This window comes from Osmia bicornis, chromosome 10 (genome assembly GCF_907164935.1).
Source record: "Osmia bicornis bicornis chromosome 10, iOsmBic2.1, whole genome shotgun sequence".
In the NCBI taxonomy this organism is placed as follows: domain Eukaryota; kingdom Metazoa; phylum Arthropoda; class Insecta; order Hymenoptera; family Megachilidae; genus Osmia; species Osmia bicornis.
Genome location: NC_060225.1, coordinates 9,874,753 through 9,895,288, shown reverse-complemented (window position 1 = coordinate 9,895,288; position 20,536 = coordinate 9,874,753). Strand labels below are relative to the sequence as shown.

General features: G+C 47.1%; 2 protein-coding genes across 15 annotated transcripts in view; one reads left to right on the top strand and one right to left on the bottom strand.

Moving 5' to 3' along the window:
* Nucleotides 1–20,536, bottom strand: part of LOC114874264 (runt-related transcription factor 1-like) — a 78,216-nt gene that overhangs the window by 7,010 nt on the left and 50,670 nt on the right. The gene's annotated exons all lie outside the window — the stretch shown is intronic.
* LOC114874260 lies at nt 280–19,781 on the top strand. Of its 2 annotated transcripts, XM_029183388.2 has the most exons (8): nt 280–521; nt 2,464–4,776; nt 4,994–5,224; nt 11,203–11,316; nt 11,528–11,614; nt 17,744–17,944; nt 18,120–18,305; nt 18,396–19,781. In XM_029183388.2, the coding sequence occupies exons 2-8, from the start codon at nt 4,467–4,469 to the stop codon at nt 19,112–19,114; spliced, it is 1,848 nt and encodes a 615-aa protein (XP_029039221.1). In that variant the 5' UTR covers nt 280–521; nt 2,464–4,466; the 3' UTR covers nt 19,115–19,781. The 2 variants fall into 2 exon arrangements, with proteins under 2 accessions (XP_029039221.1, XP_046143252.1); XM_046287296.1 differs by lacking the exon at nt 280–521 and having other exon boundaries at nt 2,032–4,776.

Sequence of the window (20,536 nt, the reverse complement as noted above, 5' to 3'; positions counted from 1 at the left end):
TTCCTTGCCATCCTCCACAGCCAGGATGACAGGGGGGTGGTGGACGGCAGGGGACAAAACTCACCCTAAGAAGCCTTTAAGAACGTCAAGGCGGCGGGTAACGTTGGTGGGGTATAAAAGTAGCCGCATGCGCAAACTCGTGAAAAACTGCGACCCGCCTCCGGCGCCGCCTCCAGCCTCTTTCCACCCCCCGCGACGACCCTCTCACCTAGACACCCGCACCCCCTTAGACCTCCCCCCCTCAAGACGCGGTCGTCTTGGAGGACGAGCAGCGGCCTTTTTCGACAATTGGCCCCGGCTAACACGTGCTAACCGTGTGTGATTACCTTCGCTACGAAAACGCGACCACCCCCCTCCTTGCTATCTTTTGCACCCGCACCCGCGGAGACGTACCGTGGCCGCGAAAATCAAAGTGTCATCCAACGCGGAGAAGATCCGACAACTAAGAATCATCAGGATAACGAGTTCGCGATGGAACTGGTGAAGGAACGAAGGATAGTTTCGTGAACGAAGGGTTGTGAGTGAGTCATCGATCCGGATCTATCTGGCAATTTGTTTCGTTTCATTTTTATCAGAGATTCTGTTTTCATTTTGGGGAAGAGAAAGGGTGGTCAAGTGAGGGTGATTCGAAACCTTCCCTTCGGTTTTCTACCGATAGATAATGTCAAGCTTTTGTTAAGTGTTAAGAGGAAAGGGGAGTTTTCCCTCCCTTTGTACCAACTTCTTTTCCATTTCAGTGAAATTTTGTGTTCATTTCTTAAGTTCTTGTTCAAGTTCTCGTTTCGTACCGATAAACAATATCAAGCCTTTTTTTTTGTTTCAATGATTTTGTGTTCATTTTTTGAACGAGAGTAGGCAAAGTGAGGGGGTGTGGGATGGGGATGAGGCGAGAACGTGTGAGCACCAATTATTTCTTGCCAGGCAGCACGGGAACAACGAGCAGCGTTGATCTAATTGGTCGCCAGTAGGTAATTGTTCGGTGTCGATAATTGGGCCAATTAATTTGTACGGAAAAGTGCGTCGATAATCGTCCAGCATTCACCGCCGCGATACCGATTATGTGGACCGTGTCAGATGCGGGTTATGGAATATCGTTACCGTGAAAAAGGCCGAGAAACGAAACAAAAAAAAAAGGGGAAAAAAGGAAATAAAAGAAAATAGTGAAACATGGGTGGTGATCCCGTCGAAACACGAACACCGGTCACGTAATCGAATATATTTTTCTTTTAATTGAAAAATATCGTCGCCTACCGTTTCGACCGGTAATTTTATGGCGACAGGATTTAATTACATGAAATCACGTCAAACTGGACGATATAATTAAATACCTGTTTTTCCGTGAAAAACTGACGCGCCACGGAACACTGTCGGGCACGTTTTTATTGAAATATTCGAAACCTGCTAAATATCTAGCTTCGCTCACCTCTCTCTACTTCATCGAGTTGTTGTATTTCGAATATTCGATTTCGTTTTTCGCGAATTTAAAATTCCCTCCACGCAACACCGTCTATTCGTCTTAATGCTTCTTTCTCTATCTTTTCTCTTGGAACTTTGAACGCGCGAAGAATTTAAAGAAACAAAATTCCTCGCATCTTTCTTGGAAAGAAAAGTAGGAAATGATTTTGAAGAATTGTAAGATACACGCACGATAGAAATAAGAAACGAACGCATCGTTGTGCGTCGAAAACGGGGGCAGAAAAATGGAAGGGCAGAAAAAAGAGAGACGATGTATCACCCGAGGGTCCGATGTATGACGAAATGCATCTCGGGAACTCGACGTTTAGGGACGCGGAGGCGTTGCATTGTTACTCGTTGGGGTGTAGGGTTATATGGGGTGGTCTGTGTCGTACAGGGATCCTCGTAACTTGCTACAGATCCGTCATGATCGATAGTCTTCTATCGTTTGTCGAAAGAGAAACTCTATACTATTCCGTTCACTGTATTTCATTTCGAAAGCTGAAATCTTCTCTTCAAGATCATAGGATAATTAATAATTTAATTAACAAAACTCAAGCGAAAAGATTTACGTTCGTGTTTGCGCTAATTTCGAAGCTTCATCAGCGTCTGGTCGTGGGTGTTGGCATCTCCGTGGAACCGTTTAATCTCGGCGACGTATCGCAATAACGATAATTGTGACCGGTTGAAGAAAAGAGATCCTTGCCAATTTCCGAGCAATGCTGCAAAGGTTTCTCGTAGACGTTGGATGCGTTCAGGAGCCGACAACACGTATGACGCTGACATTAAGACAAAGTCTCACCGTTCCCCTTCTTTCACCGCTTTTCTATCTCGGATATCTCTGTTCAGCCCTCGTCGGCTTCTCGTTCCTCGCTTGTGCACCCTCGCAAAGACCCCCGAGCATCGCCGAACAACCCCCTCGGTTGATGCTCGCTGCTAAAACGCAACTACACGAGGGACCTTTCTGCCGTCTTTGTTTTCCCTTTCTTCACCAGTGTCGTTTTGCAGTCTCGCGCGGGGAGGTCGTTGTACGACGGAAGCGGCCACGACTCGACGAGGAAACAAAGAAAAAAAAGGACAATCGAAACGGTGGCAAGTTCGTTATCGGTGTACCGAGAAACCGCAACGTGGAAACGATCAACCAGATCGTCCACTAATTACACCGGATCCTTTTCTTTTTTTTTTCCTCTGCTTGCTGGAAATTGCGGTGGAGCGCGTGCCGGTTTAACCCTCGAATGGTCCGGGTTAACCACCGCTTGGACCAACGAAACTGCACTTGCTCGTACGAATTTTAAAACGAAACGCGTTCGACGTCGCGAAGTTAATTGTAAAGTGATTGTTGACGTGTTGAATCTCTTCGTGATCCAAGGCTGATCGAGCAATATCAACAAACGTGACTCGGATTCTTCGAAACGTCGCGAAAGTGGGGACGAGCAAATTCTGATGACGGAAGAAAAAATTTAAAGTGAATATGAAGCGTACCGACGAATATCGATCCGATGATCGTTCGCAGTGTTGCTTCGAGTGTATCACAGTGTGGTGCATAATCGTTTAACTTGCGCGATTAACGTTCGCGTACAAGTACTAAACAAGGTAAATAAGATCCTGATCGAAATTCGAACGTCAGCCGAATATGGGTGCCGTGTCAATCGAGGTGTTAATTGTGAACGATGAACTAGAAGTTAGAGCATAGCGAATCGTCTACTCTTCAAAGACATTCCGACGCGTGTGCGAGGGAGAAAGATAAAGGATAGGTGTGTTGCGATCAGGAAGAGTAGCAAGAGTAGCGAGAACAGGAACGGTAGTAGCATCAGGATATCGTGGAAGAGGGTGCAGCAGGAGAGAGAGATTTTTCCCCACCGCTTGGAAAAACGAACCCCCACCAAGTCGCTTAGTACGGGCAGGCGGCGGTGGCGGCGGCGGCGTGGAAGAGAGGCACGGAGGGGTAGGTTAGCCAGGGTGGTCTCGGTGGTGGCTGGGGGCGGCAGCCTCAAAAATACACCGCAACCACACCGCGCGGCTCCACCGCAGAAGCCGCCATCTTCCACCGGCGAACCGAAACGAGACCGCGCGAGTTAAACACCCTATCCTACTTCCCCGTGCAAGTTGCCGCTGCCACCCGCCGAACTAACAGCCACCAAGAAGTATCTCTGCTTCTTCTGACCGGCAGCCTGAACCGTTGTCAACCAACAACGCGCGAAGAAAATTCAATTTTCCTCCGGTATGGATAACAACGAACCGGATGTCCTCTTCGAATGACGCGTTTACCCTTCCAGTGACAATTGGATTTCGAGGTAGCACGCGTGTCCATGTGGTGATTCGATACAGTGCTGTTCCTTCAATTGGCAAGAATAATAATGTGCGTATGTGGCATTTGTGTCGCGGTCGGAGCTGGCTTCGAGGATTCCCGGCGCGGAATTAACACCTGTTAGATGGTCGACCGCAAGTGCTGATGTGATATTAGTGGCGGATAATTTTGATCGGCACGTGGCAAGTCATCGATCTCAAATCGTATTAATAGTCGGAGCGAGGATAGCCGAATCGAACGAACGAATGAATGAATGAAGAAAAGAAAGCGTTGGAGAGAGGGGCAACCGATCAAAGAAACGAAGAAACGAGGGGTCGATTCGACGACGATTCCAATAAAACGAATTTTCTCCGCGACTTGGCAATCGAGACGAGGAAGAATTTGCAAACGGATGCTCTCTTACCTCGGCCCTGTCGCGGGATAATGAAATAAGGATCAAAGGATCGTTGGGACCACGCGGAAACTGGCGCGTGTCGTCCGAGGAAACCAACCGAACTATGATTATATATTAATTCATCGTTGCTGAACAAACTTGTCGATTCAAAGACGTTAGGAGACAGAGTTCGAATTAATTAGTCAGTTTATAGAGATTAATCAGTGCTGTGATCGAGTGAAAAAAAGAAAGAAAATTGAGTCGAATTCTTCGCAGCAGTTTGCCGGCGAGCAGGATATTTCGAGTAAAGAGTCCGATGATCTTGTTCTCATGACGAATCCTTTACGAGATGCACGCCCCGAGGATCGGCCTCCAGGCTTAGACTATCCTGACCCTAGATTAGTTCGCAACGGTCATCAGGATCACCAAGGGAACTCGGTGCATCAGATCGGTGGCGGGAGAATCCGACGAACAAGGACCTCGTCATCGAGGAGAAGAATGCACTTGACGAACGAGGTCCCTCCGCAAGGATCCACTGGCGGAAATAATCTACCGGACTATGCCCTTACCGCGGATCTGCTCGCCGAAAGAACTTTGGACGGGCTGTTCGCGGAACACCCGGGGGAACTGGTTCGAACAGGTAAGAAATATGAAAAATTTCATATTTTTCTATGGGAGAAACTTTCAACGACTCATGTTGTTTCTTACGTATTCGATCCCATTCAACAAGTAGAAAACTAGTTGAACTGGATAGCGTGTTCATAAACTTTGGAATAGAATGAATGGTCGATCGTATGATCGAGCAATATTTAGTTTCCGGCTTACGGTTTGTTTCAATGAAGATTTATCTACGATAGGTTCGCCGCACGTGGTTTGTACGGTGCTACCAGCACACTGGAGGTCAAACAAGACCCTTCCGGTTGCGTTTAAGGTGGTAGCCCTAGGCGAGGTCGGTGACGGGACCCTGGTGACGGTTCGTGCTGGCAACGACGAAAATTGTTGCGCGGAATTGCGAAATTCCACGGCGGTGATGAAGAACCAGGTAGCGAAATTCAACGACCTCAGGTTCGTCGGTCGAAGCGGTCGAGGTGAGTCGTTTTCTGATATCATTTTATCACGCCGGATATTTCAACCCCTTCCTGGTAAAAATCGCAACGTCAAATCAACTGAGCCAATTAAGGATACGTTCTCTTAGGGGCGATTGAAAAAAAAAGAAAAAAGAAAGATTCGATCAGCGCGACTCGTACCGAGAAAAGAAGCTTTTTCCAAGACGTCTTAAATCATTCAACAGTCGGTACATTAAGGCGGTGGGCCGACTGATGGCCTCGTTTTTCCTCGGACGAGAAAGAGGAACCAGCTGGCCCCTTCGTTTCATCCTCATTTTTAATTCACCCGGCAAATACGACGACTCCGATATCTCGGCCTGGCCGACGTCGTCGAGATTTTTTAATTTCCCGCCTCCGCGTCTCAATAATTCAGCCATTCCTTTGGAGTTCGTAGGAGGAACGGAGAAGGGAAAGGAAAAGATCAACGGGGCCCTAGCTTCGTTGAATAATGCGACCTAATAATCGCTGCCATTACGAGCGCTCGAACTAGTAGGACTTAGAAGAAGAAACTCGCTCCCTTGTTTTTTTCCCGACCCGAGAGGGTGGCAAGGATCGAGAGATACGAGTAACGAGGCGTCCTTTAATTCCTTTAATTCGACCGGGTTGCAACGACGTCCCTTCCCTTCTTCAGGCTCGTCTTTCTTCCTTCGATCGGTAACTTTCGTAGCGACGAACGCGACGCTGCTGGTGGTAGTATTCGGTTAACGAGGGGGGTTGGTCGACTTGTTTATGGCAAATTGGAAAAGGAAATTGCGGGGTCTGGCCCGGTATCGACGCTCTTCCTTCGACCGAAGTCGATTGAGAGACGAGGTCGAATCTTAAACGGTGGTGGTTTAAATGCCAGCTTTTTTTTTTATGGATCACCCTCTTGACTCGCGCGTCTGCGGAGGACGTAAATTTTCAAATATTTTCCCAGTCTTTCCCCAACGAAAGCTCACTTTCCTCGATGAAGTTGTTTCCTCTGGCGAAGGGTGAAAATTTTGCAAACGATCTCGGGTTACTTGAAGTTCGTCAACGGTGGAGAAATGGACAGCAGTTTTGAAAAGAAGATAAATTCGCAAATTACCGCGTACCGGTTCGAGATGAACACCGTCAGGAGGAAATATTTCCGGCAGATTGGGATATCGGCGTTTCCCGGACACGCGGAAAACAATCTTGCATGATCCGTCACCCTCATAGAGGTTCTAGAGGCAAATCGTTGCGTACGGTTGGTAGTTAGGGGCTGCCCGTAATACAGTAATGAGGGCTTACTGCCATGGAAACCAAAGCCGCTTACAGCCAACCACTCTACTCCCAAACCACCCCCCTCGACCACCCACACCCACCTTCCTCTCTCACCCTCCTATTCTCTGATTCCCTATGTATCCGCGATATCCTCCTCATCCGACGAGTTTCGCGAAAAAATTGTGAAAACCATTCCATGGACCTTCGTGACGAATCTAACAATAAGTTGATGAAGCATGTGGCGGGGCAATCGTTACATGCTCAAATGTCGTACAATCTACGCGCAATATGTTCGATCCATGTTCGATTGTAGGAAGCAATTTTTTTTTTCTGGACAATTTTAAACGCCTCGCGATATCAACCACACTCGATATTTCGCGAAAAAATATCACCGGGACGCGTTTTTCCAAGCACGCAACGTTCACGATTGCTCGCCGCCGATCACCGATAACAGAGGTAATCGTTATCATCTACGGAGTCGCGCAAACAGATTTGCTAAATAAATCGAAAATTTATGATGTTTGCCAGCGAGTGACGTGGTGTATCGCGCATAATACCACGGAGACGAGTCGTTGGCTGGTCCGCTTCATATACGGATTCCGTGTACATTTTTCCCCCGTTCCTTTTTTTTTTTTTCGCCTCCGTTATTTTGTACGCGGCCCGCGCTCACTGACCATTTTGGGGCAAATATTTGTTCCATGCTCGCTCGCGGGCTTCGCCATGCCAATTTAATATTGCGAATGCGGATGAGGAATGATTTTAGTCGAGATAAACGACGAGTGCGTTGCTCGAAAAATTGAAATGAGCCGGCTGCCCTCGATTCCATCTGTTCTCTCGACCATTTTTAACGCCTTTCGAATCATCCAATGGAAAGAGAACGACGACACTTTGTTAGTCGATCGATTTTTAAACGAAAGTAGATTGAAATTTTAGTTTAAACTCCTGGCAATACGAGATACTGTATTCTTCGTTGATCGATCAACCATTTAACCAGCCGTAAAGTTTCGAAAACGCGTCTGTCTACTTTACACTCCGGAAGGGGGATGCCTTGAAAACAGTTGCAGCATAAGAATGGGTTGTCTTCCATCTGAGAGTAGGTTTCATCCGGATCTCTCGCGGAAAGTCGCGAAACAAAAGGGCGGTCTGGCGAGGGGTCAGAGGGGATATTATCATAGCGGCGCAGAGGCGTATATCACTCGGCCACCCCTTTCGTTTCCGACAGGGATTAGCGTGAAACTGGCTGCCTCTCTTTCTCTCCGTCGCTCTGTTGCTCTTTCAGCTCACGATCGTGTCTAGGAGTCGAGACGCGAGTTAGCACGCGCGTATGTAGCGTTCGGCTGCGCTGGAACCGGTGGCCAGCTAGGGGCGTAAAAACGACGGACATAAATACCGGAGTTACCTGTGTTTTATGACGTGCTCGGAGGCGGCAGGAGAACGCGAGAATCCCGAGGCAAAGCTCCAACTATCGACAGCCAGATCCTGACCGATGTCCTCGCCCGATACATTCCCTTTTTCCTCCTCTCACTTCGCCACTCTTTTAGCTCATGATTCACGCCCGCTTCTCTTCTTCTTTTTCTCGTCGATTCTCGTTTTTCTTGATCTTCGATGGACCATCTGGTGGGTGTTGCCACCCATCCTGAGTTTTAGTGAAATTTTTCAAACGGACCGAAAAGATCAGTGACGCCTTTTCTTTTTTACCAGAAGAGTTACCGTGTATTTGGAATAAGAACGATTCCCCGATGGATAACGATTACACGGGAATAAAAGAGAATGAAGAGAAAACGCGAGGGTGGCGAAACGAAAAGCCGGGGGTCGCGTTTATGGCTAATCGAAGCAACGATTGCGAGCGAGAAAAGTTTTCAGACAAGAGACGGGTACAAGCTCGTCGACATCGAGTCGAGGATTCATCGGAGCGAGCACGGTGTACGGTTAAAAAGGGCCAGGAAAAAACGTGGAGAGCGTGGAATTAGCATATGTAAAAAGAAACAGAGCGGCCAGGCACGTAGGACGAGCGGAGACCAGCGGGAAAAATAATGTTTAATCGGTAGAAAATCTCGGTGCAGTCATCCGCCATAGAACTTCTCTCTCTCTCTCTCTCCGCGCCTCTTTACCCGCTCACCCTCTTCCGCGATCCTTTACTTGAGAGAGGGTTGGATTTTTTAATTTTTAATTGGGAAAAAAACGTCGTCGAGGCGGTCGACGAAATCCACCGGGCTGCCCGTGCATTTCACCGAGCTGCCCCCGTTGTTCCTCTCGCGATCTGTCGATTTCTTGCGACCAGACAAACGATACTTTCATTTTTATATTCGTTATCTAGGAAATTTCATTTGAAACTTGATTGAACCACGGAATACGGAGATGGATCGTTAGAGGGTGGTTTTTCACTCGCGATTAATTAGGAGACAAAGGGTGATGTTTCGCGTAAGTTACGCGCGATCAAAAGCAAATTTCGGGAACGTGAATCGCAACAGCTGTTTCAAGGTTGCAATGCGGGGATGGGTTTCAGAGGTCTACGAAAAAAAATGCGTCGACCCTTTTCAACGTCGACGGGTCTTTACGACTTATTAAATCATTTCCAAGTCTAAAAGATTTTAAGGGAATCGTGAATTCCAGATTTTCGATAATCTTATTCAGAATTTTTAAAAGTAACAACGTTCCACATTCCACGGACAGTCTATAATTGCCTCGACCTGTTTCTTTTGCACGGTGAATAAATAATGAGCCGAAAAAGTGGCACGCGAGGTAAGATTAACGGGAACGAGGATTGTTCTTTAGTCGGTATAGAGAGGAGGAGCGTCGATAAAAGTGTACACGACGGCCGAGCATCGTTTCACAACCGATTCGGCCAGTCAAAACGTCAGAATCTTAAAACACGACAAACACTCTGAAATAACGATCCAAGCCACCCTCGGCTACGAGCTTCGCCGGCAAACAGGGGAGTTTTTAACGCTGCATGATCCCTGGGCAAACTTAGGGTGTACGCGAGCGTTCTCGTGTCTTCTCGCGGTGTGCAAATCCTTGTCGTCGCAAATGGGCATGGGCCATCGCGAGCCCATAAACGCGCGACCATTATGCTACTTTTTATTCGCCAGAGAAAAAAAGAAATTCATCGATCTCTGAACGAGTATTTTCGGCGCAGTTACAAGAAGTAAATACATTTAAAGAAACGAATGGACAAACGAAAATATATTTGAAAAATCTGTAGATAACCGAGTACGAGTAGATTGAGAAATGATGCGGGAAGTAAGAGTGTATGAAGGGGCGCAGATTGATGCGTGCAAAGCCGCCGTTTAACACGCAACGAATTACGATTTCGGGAAGCGTAGACAGGTGGAGGGCAGCAGACCTCAAGGGGGAGGATCGTTCTTCCAGCGAGTTACACATAATGCCTCATAAACACCCTCAAAACGCTTGCCATCACCCTCGATTCGTGCCGCTACCGCCATCGCGAATCTGACACCGCACCGGCAATAAACTTTAGCCTCGTTACTACTTCCCTTTCCCAACTTGAAATTCCTATTCCATTTTCTGCTTTTTCTCCTCAAATTTTTCTCTGAAATATATGAAATTTTTGTACACGGTAGTGCGCGTATTATCCCCCCTTTTTTACATGTCTGAATTCGAAAGAAAATGCAGGAAGCCCGTTATCCGTGCACTAATTAAAATCCTTCAAAGGGTAGAAGCAGCGATCCTTGTTTCAAGAGTGGTACGCGATAAAAGAGCGTCGTTCCCTCGGCGACGCTCAAGTCCCGGGGCTGAATATTTCGCTGGACGACGGCGGTAAGCCGGTTAAATGTCGTGGTTCACCGTAAAAACCCGGTCGTTTGCCGTCCAAGCCACGCCACTATGAAATAAAACTACGCAACCGCGTGCATACACGCACCCCGACCCCATTATAAGCCGTATAACTTCATGCTCGTAGCGAGAGAACACGCTTAACTACCAGCCTCTATTTCTTCTCGCTTTCTATCCTTTTTCTTTCCTCTACGATATGTCGTTAAAATGTCTTGAATCGACGAGAAAGTTTCGTTATTAAAAATGCTTTAACGAAACGTAGAAAAACATAGCCAGCCCATTATTTGAACGCGAATAAATTCTCCAACAAATAAATCTGTTTCGATCGAAACAACGAAAAAAGAAGGAGACAATATTCTGAGAGAATTTTCTCTGTCAGGGTGTAAACATCCCTAACGCGAACCACCCTTGTGTGTTGGTCGTTTAGTAGGCGCTTCTTCCCGATGCTTTTTCGCGAGAAACGCGGCCAACTGTTCGCGAGAGCGAGCCGAATAGCAATGCCAAAGCGCAGAGGGTGCGTTCGCTGGAAACAAAACACAAATGTGCCGGAAGTAAGGGGTGAACGAGTGGCGCCGCTGCGTCGATGTTTGGCCCGAATCGGCCGGAATATGTTAATGTCGGGGAAGGGACGGTAAACGCGAACCCACCCCGACAAATATACGCGGCCGCTTGTTACGCGCGATTTCGTTCTTCCACCTTTCCACTTCGATCTATCGGGCTTGTTTCTCTCGAACTTTTGTCGAGATGTTTCCTGTCACGCTCGTATGGATCTTACACCGATATGGTTACGATTTCAGAATTTAGTTAATAGCCGAAAGTTATGGAAATCAATTAGTGAAAAAGTAAGAGCTAATAGAATAGAAGTACTTGATCCCTTCGTTTTACCGCCAGGTGATAATTTCATCCCCTCCTTCCTAAACTGACCAATCCTTTCTTTTCAGGAAAGAGTTTTACTCTGACGATCATGCTACAGACGTCACCGCCTCAAATAGCCACCCTGTCCAAGGCGATTAAGGTCACCGTGGATGGACCCAGAGAACCCAGGTCCAAGACAAGTGAGTTTTACAGGATTTTACCAACTGTAGGTAACTCTGTCTCCAAGTATTCCGTCGTTTCAATAGATTAACATTAATTTTTTATACATCACCCTTCATTTAAATATCTGCTTGCTTAAAATTTCACACGCCATTGTATACCGGATGAACGTTTTACGAAACTTAAACAATATAAATTTGTATCAGCTGACGAATCCTCGTTATGTTTCAGGACACCAAGCGTTTCATCCTTTTCATTTCGGACCCAGACCGTTCCCCTTCGGACACCCTCAGGATCCTCTGGGATTTAAGCTGTCCGGTAAGTGTTTCACCGTGGGCGTAGATCTACCTGTATCCCCGAAGTACACCTTCGTATCCCTGAGAACGTCTCCGCTTCGGCGGATAACTAAGTTTGCAAGCGTGTAGCTTCCGTTGGCACGATGTCGCGCGTAAGGCGAGGCTGTTCCTTTCAAGCGGGGAGGAGCGTTGCTCTCCTCTCCGGCTGGCTTCGTGGCTAGGAAGGGTGTCAAAATTGAGCGTCGGCAGGCACCGAGTCAAAATTGAGTTTTGCCAGCGGGCGTCTAAGTGGAGAGGACTCTGATTAAGCCCCGGCAACCGGCTCTCTCTGCCTTTTCGTTTGTCGACACCTCGCGCTCGCTCTTCGCCAAAACTTTGCGACCTGTTCTCCTCTGTCGTTTGACGAGTAACTTCCTGTACCGAGGCTGCTTCGTGAAATTCTTGATCCTTCTTGAAAAGTAACGCGAGCTGCTTCGAGCTGATGCAAGCGCGTGCACCTTCTTCGATTCTTTTGGCTTTTCAATTCGACGAAATGTTCAGAGGATTGGATAGAAAAAAACTTTACCATCTCGAGCATGAGAACTAAACCCTCTGTTTTCATTAAATAACTGGCGAAAAACCGAGCAATTTCCGCAGTGTTTTCCGTTGGTGGCGCATCGACGGGCAAGTTTGGGGGCGCGGATTTCAATTCGAATTCGTTCGAAGCTCGAAATTTTGATGGGACTAACCCCCCGCTGAGCGGCGAGGGTCGGCTACTGATACTGGTGCACCGACAGTGTATTGTTTCGGCATGATAAGCGGCTTAACGGAGCTTCACTCTCTGCTACCACCCCCCCTTCTCACCCCCTCAGGGAATGGTATGCAGTCCTGCCGTCGATTTCTCGTCCCCCTTCCATCCACCACCACCATCACCACCGCTACCACCCCCGTGGGCTCTACTCAATCAAGGACCAACGGTGCCGCGCCCGCTTCTCTCTCGACTTCTCTTTTCTTTCCTTCAGATTTCCATCGTAATTTCAGCTAACGAGGACCGACGCAACAATTTCCAGACCCGGCTTGCATAAAATTGTTCCACGGCAATCGGGGTGCGGAAGTGTCGCAGCCCCGTGTCGTAACGCGGCTGTGCAGCTCGACTAAATTCAATTACCGTGGAACGCGAGTTTTCTGTCTCTCTTATTCTCCAACCGATGAAACTTTGACACGTTGAATATTTTGCGGAGAAACTGTGCACCGGTGAAGAAACGTGTTCTTTGATTCTTCGATAGTTTAGATAAAAAGAAATAAAATTTCCTTCAAAAAATGATGAATACCAGTCATCGTTTTAAGGGTGTAATCCCTCAGAAAAAGAGACGACCATATATTTTGTAGAATTTTAAATCGTAACTAGGTCGCGTGTACTTAGTTCGCGACCAACATCCCCCGCATATCGATCGGTTTATTCGCGACTGTGTCCACCACTTTTTCAACCCTTTCGCTGGTAGTTCGAGGAGCAGCGCACAGGTTGCGCCTCTGTCCAGTTCGTCGGTTGCCGAGGGGTCAGTTGGCCAGCTTCCGAACTTTAGCCACGCCGTGGGGGTGGTGTATCGTCGCTCGGATAAAGATGCGTTTCGAGAGCTGGTTTATTAGATATCTACGCCGAGGGGTTGATAAGAAAAGAGAGAACGGTGTGAGACGGTTGGCTACCCGAACAGGGGTTGTTAAGGTGCCCATTGAGGTGTAACTAGGGGGATGTTATTAAATTTCGTTCGGGTCTAGCTCGAGGGGAGGCTTGAATTTTATGGTCTCCCCGAGGACGAGAAGGTTCCAACTCCGCTACATTCCTTGTCTGTCTTTCTTCTATTTAAGGACACTTTGGTCAGCAGCTTTCTAATTGGCTTGGTTATCCGTTCCGATCGTTATCTCTTTTTTTCGTCGAAGACAGAAATAGCAGGGGGTCGATTAAGTGGCGTTCTTCCGAGAACGACGGTCATTTTATTCTCATCACCAATTATTCGACACGTTTGATTATTCAATAGTCATCCGTTAAAAGTTGACAGTGCGACTACGTTGTTCCAAATTTCCACGATTCAATTTACGCGTATTAGAATGAAGAGTCGTTGAAAAGAAAAGAAGAGAGAGTGACGTCTCGAAGCAAGAAGAAAATTAATGTGTTCGGTGACTGGCAACACGCGAAAGATCCTCGCTGAGATTGTCCAAGAAAGAAAACACCCTGATCGCGTGCCTCCCGAGAGGCCTCGGGAACCGTCTTTGTCAGTCTAGCTAAGGGGATGAAAAATCGCGAGACTCTGGATTCGAGTTAACAAGAACAGCTCGCACAGCTAGCCCACTTTACCTCCCAACCCCCTCTGTTCACCCTCCAGTGTCAATTAACCGCGTAGCAGGGGTTGGGCTGGCACCGGAAAAATCGCAACCCCTGTTTCAATAAGGTGGCCTTTACCTCATTTGGGGGAGATTGTTAGGAACGTTCAGTTTAAAACTGTCGCGTTCCGTTCTGCCGATCGTTTTACAATAAATTCGGTAGCTTTCTTTAAAGAGGACCTACTAAGAAAATTTTACCTTTGAAATTTGTCTGATTGACTTTCACCGGAGAACGAAGGAAAGCTTTTCCTAATTACAGACAGAGGAATACCGACAAGAAAAGGCATTGAATCGGGAAGTGTCGGTTTTCAGGGATTCGGTTCCTGGGAGTTGTCTTTAAAAGGTCCTTTCACGTACATGGAAAACCAAGTAACCCTTGACGAGTGCGGTGCCGGATCCTTAAAGGTTCCCTTTTTAAGGGTTGTCCCTGTCCACCCCTGCGTCAAATCACGGCGGATCCTTTAAATTCGCGTCACATTTCACCCTCCTGCGTGTCTTGCAAGGGTGTCCCGTCTTTTAATCAGGCCCGGTGACCAGGACCTTTCGACGTAGGCGACGGTAACTAATGATACCTTTCGTCGTTCTTCGTCCCCTTACTCGTATCGTCTTCTCTCGCGCGACACGAGAATCCTTAAATTTTGACGAATTGATTTCTAATTTCTTTACATGTCCAAAGAATAAAACTGTATCATTTTCGAAATAGCTGCAGCGTCCATTCAATCTCCATTTCCGGCGTATGCAACAGCATTAAAGGTATGAGAAAAGAAGAAGTCCGTGAAAGACATGACCGAAGACGAAAGAGAAGCAGCGTACAATGAACGTTTCGAAAGTTGGCCGTTTTTATCAGCGCGCGTTCGTAACTTCAAAGAGGATGCAAGCGTAAATATAAGAGAAGGAGAAAACAGGTCGGTGGTAGGAGTAAGAAACAGGGGTGGGTGATCCGAGGAGAAGGGATGAAAGGTGGTGGCACGAGAGGTGGCGAGAGAGACAGCAATTTTCTCGTCCTTTCTCGAAATATCTCCTCGCAGAGCTTAGATCGGTACCAGGGACCTTTCCAGGGTGGCATTTTAGGGGTTGCTGCGACGCGATAATGAGAACGGGCGCAAAGGGTGGGTGTGCAAAGACATCCGACCGACGGTACCGAGAGGCTAGGACGTGAGAAAGGAGGATGAGGGTTGGTGTGGAGGTTGCAGGGGTTAGAGAAGAAGCTGAAAAGAGGGGAGGGTGTGCAAGCTCCACAAGGGTTAATGCCTTAGCAGTAAGAAGGGCGTTTTAACTCCTGTTTTGCATAGATTTGAATAGATAAGGAGGACAGGAAAATACGCGAATTAATTTATTATGTATCTCTGGCTGGGCTTCTTCATGGCGGGGGAATTTTAAGCGAGCAACCTGAACGAACCGGCTTTACTCTTTACTTTTCGGCCCCGGACGTCAGCCTTTAACCCAACGTCTTTAAACAACCCTTAAGTTTCTCTACCGTCGTTCTTTTGTCTATCTTTCGGCCGTGACAAGCGTAACTCTTTTCCGTATCGTGCAGCTCGAAAAATGCGTCGCGTATATTTCTCTATGTCACTTGATATCAATTTCGTGGAAAGGCACTCGCTTCTCCTATACAAAAGATTTTGCAAAATTTAATATGGCAAATGCATATTTGCTTGTAACAAATTATTTACATGGCAACAAAACAACCGTAGTTCTCAGAATGGATTATATTACAAAAAATTCGCGTCAGGGCCGAGTGTTGTAGCGTTAGGATTAATTTTTCCCCGATGTCTGACATATCATTGACTTGTACTACTTGTTTTGGTTTCATCGAAGGGAATCGCTGCTTTTCTCTATCTTTTCTTCTGTTGATTATTGATTAAGGTATAGTGGCGTAAGAATTTAATCAACTATGAAGGTATATCATCGAGTTTCATCATTGAACACGACAAATATCGAGAGGAAGCGTGAAGTTAAAGTTAAGGGAAATGTGGCGCGTGGTTGAAACAGCTAGAGCGCATTTTGAACATGCTGCTCGATAATACATCATCCCTTAAAGGTTCGGTACCCCAGTAGAAGGTACACATAAAGGCAACTAACCCTAGGGCCGTAACGTTTAAGCTTAACATTTCTCACCCCTTAAAGGGTAGCGGCTCCTTGAACCCTTTCAGGCTCTACGCCTACCTCCTTCCGTCTCTTTCTCTCCCGACTCTTTCACAGATCTCGCCAGGCTTCTCCCCTCATTAGTCTTCATTTGTTTTCCGAATTATCGCCCGCCACCCTCCCCCGTCCTGGCACGCGAGCACCGTTTCCAAGAGGGTGCCAGGCGTTTTGGGGGTTTATTAAATTGAAAGTATGTTACGAGCCGTTTGAAATAGATACGCGCCGCTGTCAAATACCGAAACTTCTGAATTCGGGAACCCTCTGTCTTATTAACGATCAGCTGCTCTACCAAGTCTTTGAACTGAGCTCGAATTTAAATACGAATGCATAGGGTATCTTTCGAAAGAAATATCAAGCGAGGATTTTTCTGAGGAAACGCATCACTTATGTTGCAACTGGTAGAGGGAAACCCTTGGCCTCCTTAAGCTCGCAGGCAGCGTAGCTTTCGCCTCTTATCGTTTTCTTAATCCTCTCATAAAATAGCTGCAGCTACAAGCTCTCTCTTTTTCTCCCTCTCTCTCTCTCTCTCTCTCTCTCTGTCTCTGTCTCTTTTTCTCTCTACCCTTGCGAGTTTCCAGCTGGGCTGCTCGCTGTTCCACGACGATGTGGTAGAACGCGAGATAGTGGTGTCCTCTCTGGCAAGCTCGGCTTAAAGAGAGCTTAAAAATCACCCCTTCGACCCCTACCGAGCTTTTTACATCCCTACCATCGGCTGTCTGATGGTTGGCGGGGATAGACGACGGTCCAATCGTAGCGTTCGCAAGCACGATACACCACGCCCACGTTCCAGTGACCAGACAACCCTCCCCACCATTTCGAAAGCTTCCCCTATTTGCCACTCCGACGCGATCCCCACCCCTCGAAGTCGGTGGCTTCGGAGCTTTCACGGAATTTTTAAACTGCCCTGCACAGATGACGGTATAATCTGCTATTGATCAAGGTGTTTCGAAAAACCGATACTATACCGTTGACTACGGGCTTCGTTTCACCCCTTTCCACCCTACGTACCTTCGTACGACCAACTTTAATTCCTTTCCTCGCGGTTTAGTCATTTCTTTGCTCGATTATTTTCTTCGCAGAATTTCGATGAAATTTTTCAACGATCAGAGATGTAATCGCGTTAGAATAAATTAATTTCTTCGATGTGGTGAATTTAATTGCATAGCTGCACGTAACGTTTATACGCAAACGTTCTCCATGGTCGTGTGACATTGGCTACCATTGAAAAAAAAAAGAAAAAAAAGGAAATCGATCGTTCCTCTATTCTCTATTGGATAAATTTAACTGTCCATCCACGTCAAACGCTCGCTACGTCAAAGGGAAACGTTTCTGTAGCTCTATCTGTCATCGGGTGATCGCTTATCCGTCCGACATACAACATTTCCAGATCTTCCGAGGACGTTTCTATTTTCTCTTCGTACCAAGTTGTTTGGTCATTTATTACGATCGCTTTCAGGCATCAATCGAGGTTCGAACTTGACATTTTTGACAGATTTTATTTAGTACCCTTTGATTCCTTCCAGTTTTATTGAATTTTATTAAATTTGACCAGCCAACAGGTCCAGCGGAATTTCCTAGTAACCAAGATACCGGGCAAGAAGCCGAAAGAGTGACAGACATAATTTCAGAGATCGTTTCGATTGCACAGGCTTGCAACACCTGAGTCTGGAGCAAGGAGCAAGTCAAGGGTGGGGTGGATTACCCCGAGGTTCTCTGCCACCCCACTGTCTTCCACCACCTCCTGGTCACCACTCGCATACACATCCACCAACAGCTGGTGCGTCGGCCTTTAATCCCTTCCACCACAGCATCGAGCAAAGATCTCCTAGACTACCTGCACCTAACACTGGTAAGAACTCGAAGACTTTTCTCTGACACTGTCGCGAGACGACATCCTTCGCGTCAAGTCCTGTTTAATTTAGCCAAATCGATCGAAAGGATGTCAGAATCGAGAGACAGTGTCGAAGGATCGTTAGGTCGTTGGGTGATGGGTTCGAGCTCACCGGTTAATGGGTTTCTTAAAGAGTCGTCCAGGAACGATTTGGTTCCAATCAGCGTTTCCGTCAGGGTGGTGACACCGACATCGTCACCTGGCAATCCCGGACCTGGCCTGCTCACGACGGCTACCGTCGCGGCACCCACACCACCTGCCGAACCTACCACGACCACCACCACGCCCAGCCCTTCTGGACATCATTCTCATTTTCAAGGTACTGGGGTTGATAAAATAATCAGTACGTTAACTTTCGAATAGCGGATCGGAATCTTAGTAATCGAGTTGACGATCGTTCTAACGACAGGTCTTCATCTTCTGGGAGCCACAGGGTCAATCTTCGGATCGATATTCGCCCCGTTGCTGCCACAATCGTCTTGGCTCTACAATCCTCTCTATCACACGCAGCAATACGCTTTGGAGCCCGAATGGCACGCTCTGGCGTTGAGACTAGCCCAGCAACGATTGCAGAGGCCCGACCAAGCCAGACTGGAAGAAACCAGGAAGCTTCGAAGTCACAGCAACAGCCCGGAAATCGACTTGAAAGAAGAGAAACAACGAGACGACGAGCAAGATCCGTTCCCTAGATCCGGTCTCGACAGCCCTGACGGAAGTATAGAGGTCGACGACAGGAACGAACACGATCCAAACAGAGATCGCGCGAGAAGCGACGAGTCTCTTCCGGAACAAGATTCTCCGAGGATATCTCCGGTTAGAAGCGACCTCGAAGACGTCACCACGGATGTAACGTTTCAAGATGCCTCGGTTCACCTGAGGCCCAGCATGGAGAATTCGAACGATCAGGAAACGTTCAGCGACGAGCAGATTTCGCGACGAGATCTGGCGGTTAAAATCCGATTGGAGGGTACCGTGGATCTAAGCACGAAGAGGGGACAGGATAAAGAAAACATGGGACAGGATTTGACCACGAGGAAGAAGGAAGAAGACAGCGAGGTCGAGAGAGATGAAGTCAGAGCGAGAAGAGAGACGAGCCCTAAGCCCAGACAGGTCTGGAGACCGTATTAAAGGACGAAATTAGTCGGCTCAAAGGATTATCTGAACGCAGCAATATCTTCGAAGATATCTGCTTGTAAATTTGCCCGAATCTCGATCAGTTTACGTTAGATATTGTATCGGGTCCGCGGAGATTATCGAATTTCTCGACTCGTTTCGACTGAATGTACTAGTCAGGAGTCAATCGTGAGAGATACTTGGTCCTTCGATCAAGGACTCGAGGACTAACCAGGGTTTACGTTCGTATAGCTTGTAAATATAAGCGGCGTCCAATTATCACTTTAGGTTTAATGTCTCGCGTACGTGTTAAACGCTATCCATTGTCACTTGGAGTGAGATTAAGCGATTTTTCTCGACGATCCTCATCGTACCGAGGCGTAAGAGTTATCGCGCGATGCGAATCGTTCGAAGAAAAAGAGCTACTGTCGTTGTAAATATCGCAGAATTAAGGATACAAAGTACCAGCTAAGTCACGTTCTTGCGAGTCTACTCCTTTTTTCTTTTTCGGCTGTTTTTACAAGGAATATTAACCGACGATCGGCAGCAAATGTAACAGGGAGTAGATCGAGCGTAATAACTTAGGCCTGTTGACGTTCTGTGTTAAACGTGACTGGCTTGGAAAAAGAAATATCTTTCACTGTTTAAGTACCGTCATCAAATAAAGTAATATCATCCGTTCCATGAATGATCTTTTTACGCAGCGTGTCTTCAACGATCCTTGAAGAAGGTGCGGCTGATCTTCGACCAGTAAGTACAAGTTCATTGGTAAATTATGGTTGAGGTATTCAGAAAATTTTAATGCAAAATTTTGAACGCGATTTCAAAATGATTGACCGATAGTCTTCGGTGTCCGCGATAGAGAAAGGGATAGAAATGTTTGAGCGCGTTTCGGAAAATGCAAAATCGTCCCAGAGAAGTCGCGAACTAACCCAACCTAATCCGGACAGACGAGATGCAGCAGATTCAATAATTCGCCGCGATTGCAATCGAGCGGGATGCACCGCACGCAAAAACGGCCAGGCCCGATATCCGGTCGGTGAAAAGGTCCGCGTGATTGATGGGATACACAAAGCATCTCTCTTCCCACTGTTCCCTCGAAAAGCGATCGGTTGTGTTGCTATCAGCATACCAGCCGTCACGTCTCTGAAATCGAGATAAAAAGACCGCAAAACAATTTTCTACATTATTTTCCGATGCGCCGCCCGATCAAATGAGCAATAATGCCCGGTACACCGCATCTCCATGAATCTTTCAAACGATGCATTCACCCGTGGCCCTCACCCCTCTTTTAACCCCCTCCCCCGTGTGCACAAACGCGTTCATCGATGAAAACGTGTCCCGTCAACGCTGCTAATTACGACACTGGTAAATATACGCGCTTGTTCTGCGGCGTGAAAAAAAAAAAAAAAAAAAAAAAAGAGTTCGTTCGTATGG